This window comes from Ipomoea nil, unplaced genomic scaffold, assembly GCF_001879475.1.
Source record: "Ipomoea nil cultivar Tokyo-kokei standard unplaced genomic scaffold, Asagao_1.1 scaffold3169, whole genome shotgun sequence".
NCBI lineage: Eukaryota > Viridiplantae > Streptophyta > Magnoliopsida > Solanales > Convolvulaceae > Ipomoea > Ipomoea nil.
The window spans coordinates 2,354,531-2,359,311 of NW_017619597.1; the positions used below are offsets into that span (position 1 = coordinate 2,354,531).

Genomic DNA, 4,781 nt, shown 5'->3' on the forward strand with positions numbered 1-4,781 from the left:
TTGATATATTGTGTATGCTAAGCTAAGGTACAACCAATATGATTCAAACACACACCATATGGGATAAAATGAGAGGCCAAAGAAAGTCATACATTTGTCAAGCGTATGGAAAGTACTTTGCACTATATAAGGGGCATGATGTCTAACTTTAGACATCACCCCTTAAGCTTGGACCATTATGATTATGAATGCGTAGACTGAACGATTATGAATGTAAGTGACATGCAATATGGATTTCGTGTTTTGAAATGCCCCGAATGGAACGGGGCCAATTTTGGCAACTAACATTATCAGTGTGGCCCGATCACGATTCATGTAGTTCATTTGCTACGGAATAAAAGAGAGTTAACATAACAGAAAATCCCAGGCAGTGTCATGATAAATAAAATTTTTTTGTTTGGGAAGAATGACAAATAAATTTTCATCAGCATTCTGAAACCGAGTTCAACACACCACAGAATTGGTTTGCATTCCCAGAAGCAAATATAATATGATCAGCATGCTGCAATATACTTGATCCTGATATAACCTGGGAAGTTGAGAACATGGAAGCCCAATATTATGGATACAAATAATGAAGAAGAGGTTAAGGATACAGGAAGACTTTTGAGATCTAAAACCATACCATGATGGACGCAATCAGTTTTTGTCCTCTTTAGATGCGTTATCCTCATCCTTCTTCTCCTGGGGCTAGCCAAGTAAAATAAAATTCAAGTTTTAGAAAGCGTTGGAAGGAGGCGGCTGGCTAGTTTCAAGCATATGTAGAAAGGGCGTCGATTTTTTATGCCAATGTGCTAATGAATCAGAACTGATTCACCAGGAACAAGGTAAATTTGACGACAAGTAAATGTTACGAGTATTTAATATGTGAAGTGCCAAACTCCAGTTATCATTATGTGTAGGAAATGCGGAGAAACCCAAAATTTATGTGCAAACACCTTAATCTTGGTTCTTTAAGATGATTGAATATCTAAACCCCATATGAAGGTTTTGAGATTTGGGTGTTATTCCCAACTATTTTCATGATTTATTCTCCTAATTCCAGTGAATCATATATTACTATCATTTATAATTTTCATCCCAATATAAAAGGAAACAATAGGTAAGGCACAAAGAATAAATCTATATATAACCATGAGACACACAGTAATAGGATTTGTGTGCTCTTTTAATTTGACTAGTTGGATGAGTGAGCTCACCTCAGACTGGCTTTGCATGGAAGCTAGCAAATCTCTAACTGCTGGATCATTAGGATCAACACCTGGAAGCTGTGTAAAAAGATAGGTACTTGGATTGTTAAAACCAGTATGATATGATTAGAAGTAAAATGAATGCTTTAATATATCATAAACTTACGGAAGCAAGAACAGAAGACATGTAGGACTGATCGGTCAACAACTTGCTCATATCAGTAGGATTTGACTGGTCACTTTCATCGTCTTGCAAAGACAATTTAAGGGCTACAAGCACAGCATGAGGAAGACAATTCAGAAAATTACTACTACAAGAAAACTCTTTAGAACAATGGCTCGGTTCAGATTTCAGAAGATTCCGAACAGATTTCGAACACTTTCAAATAGTTCAGGAAGTTGAGCAAGGCTCACTGAGGCTATCAGTTGAGACTTGAGACTATTTGGTGTCAGGTCAGCCTTGACCTATTACTAACTTGAGCAATACCATCTTACACACAAATGTTACTTTGGAATAAGAGACGAGCAGAAAAACATGTTTACCAAATCCAAAAGCCCACAGTGTGGGCCAAATGTTTCAGTTTTCAAGTGGATAAATCCATCAAAATCTTTTAAAAATTACAAAGAGAACTTGACTTATCCACTGAAATTACTCACCAATTGCCAATTCTTCATCTGAAGCTGCTTCTGGCATGTTAATGTCTCGTGTGGTATCGCTAGAAGTAACATCCATAGACATAGCTAGTGCCTGCTCCAACAAGGCATTTTCATCATCCTGAAATGTATCCAAGAAAGATTGGGTGTTAATGAAACTCACTTCTGAAAATTGAAACTAGTCCTTTTGGTTTTTGTCCACTTTTTCTTATAATATATATAGTTATTGAAGGATCCCAACCATTAGATCAGAAGCCTTGCTTTCAGATTCAGATCTTCCAGCAGCAACATTTTCTGTCATGCCAACATCTTGGATAGCAGGCTGGTTTTCTCCTTTCTCTGGTTCTGTAGTTTCTTCAGCAGCCCTCTTTGCAGCTGCTTCTTGTCTTGCTCTTTCTTCTTCCATTGAAACTCGAAGTGCCAGGGCAAGTTCAGGATCCAAGTTGGGATCGACACCAAATTCAAAGCCAGATAATCCACCAGCTGAAGCTGCCGCAGCTGCTGCAGCAAAACCACTTCCTCCTTCCTCATCACCGGTAAAGATAGGAGTACTGCCGAGTACAGACCAGATATAAAATTGGCCATGCCATTATAGTTTCATGAAATTAGACAATTTAAATGTGTGAAGCAGCTATTTTCAAAAAATAAAAATAAAAATGTGTGAAGCAGCTACAAAACCTTATTAGCACATCTGAAAGAGCATTAGGACCAGGAGGAACATGAACAATGTGACTGCTATTGTTGTTGTTGACTGCAGCAACCAGTGCCTCAAGCTTCTCAGTTTTCCCTTCATCATCTTCACCAAAATTAACAACATCCAGAGATACACTGTTCTTTTTTAACTTTCTCCCTATCATCTCCAACACCTTCTTGTCATAGTTAACAGGGCTGAGGAGACAATATAAAAAATGATTTAAAAAAAAAAATAAAAAATCAGAAGTTATAGCAGCAAAAAATCCAAAAATATGCAGAAGAATCCAGCAATACTCACCTTCCAGCAAAAACAATAATCCTCTGTTGCTGATTTTTGTTTTGGCGATGCTTGAGAGCCAGTTGGGCCACCTGAATTCCAGCTGCCAAATTCATTTCACCACCTATTTCTAACCCTGAATTGGGTACAAAAGCTTTGTTACATGACCAAACATGATACCTAAGGGACAAACTCACTAGAAAACACAATGATGTACCATAAGGGAAGTATATTAGTGGATCAAGGAAATGTACTCCTATATACTGGTACTATAAGAAACATAAAAGTTAATAACCAATTACAGAACAATAAATTTGAACGATTCAGCATAAAGAGGTAGCTTCTTCTGGTTTTCCTCTTAGCTGCCAGCTCAAAGAACTACTAACACGAACGCTAAATCTCTCAAGAATCATAAATTGCATAGTCACTCACAAGTGAGCACAAACTCCAAACAAACAGTAATTTCACTCCACGAATTGCTTGGGCACAAATGATAACTTGACTCCCTTAGTTATTCATTCTATATGTAATTAGACTATTTCTAAATATTGCAGGACACTTAAGATTCATCACTCATCCCAAGTTATCAGGTCTTATATACCTAATCAATGCCAAAATTTGCCCTGCAAGCTAATGAACATTGAAAACAACAAGCTTTGGGTTGTAATCTCACCGTGCGTGCAAGCTAAGATTTTTCCGAGATCACTGGTAGGAGTCACTAAAACACGAACCCCTTTACCAGCCATCGTCAGTACCCCCACTGTATTCTCCGGATTAGACTACACAACAGTAAATAAAATCCAAAATAGGATAATCAGCCAAAAAAAATTAAAAATTACACAAAAAATTTCAACTGTTCACCAAATCACAAACTCCTTTCACTACAATTACACAGTCAAGTAAGAAAAACCTGGGTTTTTGCACCACAGATGAGATTAACGGCATCAGATTGAGCTTGAAACCTATTGGGCGAGTAATCGCCGTTCCGCATCCACTCCGAATTGTCGATGCAGATAATAGTTGCCTGTAACAAATAATAGAAATTTAAAGAAAAACCCCCAACTTGTGATTACATTGGAATAGTGAAAATAAGAACAATGTATGTAAAACCAACGAAGCATACCTCGAGCACCATGGTTATTGAAGACGAAGAATAGCTCTGAAGACGTAAGATTGAATTGCAAAGAGGGTCTATGAGTGTATATATGTTTCTCGTCCGTACGCGATATGGAATTCGGTTTACTTGCTGAAGGGAATACCTCAATCAATACATATAAAAGCCCGAATTGGTTGTTGGATTGGGCCTGTTAATGCAAACTCAATATGTCCAGCTGCAATTAGGGACGTCACTATCAGCCCAATCAATTAGTCCGATAAATATATATATAGAAAGTTTATCTGTTTATAGGATTATATGTAAGTCTACTTTTGTAAATAAATTTTACAAAATAATTTTACTTTACATACTAGTATTTGCACCCGTGCGATGCACGGAATGGATTTGTTGTAATATATTAAGAATATATGAATCGATATATAATTATTTAAATTAGAACATCAAATATTATATAGTGCAATTAAATATATGGTTTGGATCGTTTATATATTTTGATGTTATCATTGCTTGAATTTGTGCAAATAATTGCTCAAATTAATAGTTAATATCTAGATGTACGCATACAGTGCTATAACTTTGAAGATTTTATTTATCATTGTTTAGAATTTTCATAAATTAGGAAAATGTGCCCGTTCTCTAACAACTCAGTTATAGAAATGAATTGGTATGCTTATTCATTTGTATGGAAGATATATTTTTTTGTCTAGATATATAACAATTTATTCATTAAAAAAAACTTAATATCACCGATTATATTTACACATTATTGAAACCTCTTTGTAGACGACATTGGTAGTGACAACACAATCCTATTCAACTCAATTAGTTATCCTTTTATATTTTCAATCAA

General features: G+C 36.0%; 1 protein-coding gene across 1 annotated transcript; it reads right to left on the minus strand.

Annotated features, from left to right (window-relative positions):
- Positions 1-411: 411 nt before the first annotated feature.
- On the minus strand, positions 412-4,061 carry LOC109167717 (26S proteasome non-ATPase regulatory subunit 4 homolog). Its single transcript, XM_019316811.1, has 11 exons — positions 3,938-4,061; positions 3,725-3,838; positions 3,488-3,593; positions 2,836-2,950; positions 2,523-2,732; positions 2,086-2,395; positions 1,848-1,965; positions 1,357-1,460; positions 1,200-1,268; positions 626-690; positions 412-529 (listed from the first exon to the last, which is right to left on the minus strand). Exons 1-10 carry the CDS (start codon positions 3,947-3,949, stop codon positions 640-642), a joined length of 1,209 nt encoding a protein of 402 aa, XP_019172356.1. The 5' UTR covers positions 3,950-4,061; the 3' UTR covers positions 412-529; positions 626-639.
- Positions 4,062-4,781: the final 720 nt, after the last annotated feature.

Coding starts and splice junctions, on each gene's coding strand:
- LOC109167717 (XM_019316811.1), bottom strand. Junction 1,966..2,085: donor GCAAGGCTTCTGATCTAATG/GTTGGGATCCTT, acceptor GATACATTTCAG/GATGATGAAAATGCCTTGTT. Junction 1,461..1,847: donor AGATGAAGAATTGGCAATTG/GTGAGTAATTTC, acceptor CTGTGCTTGTAG/CCCTTAAATTGTCTTTGCAA.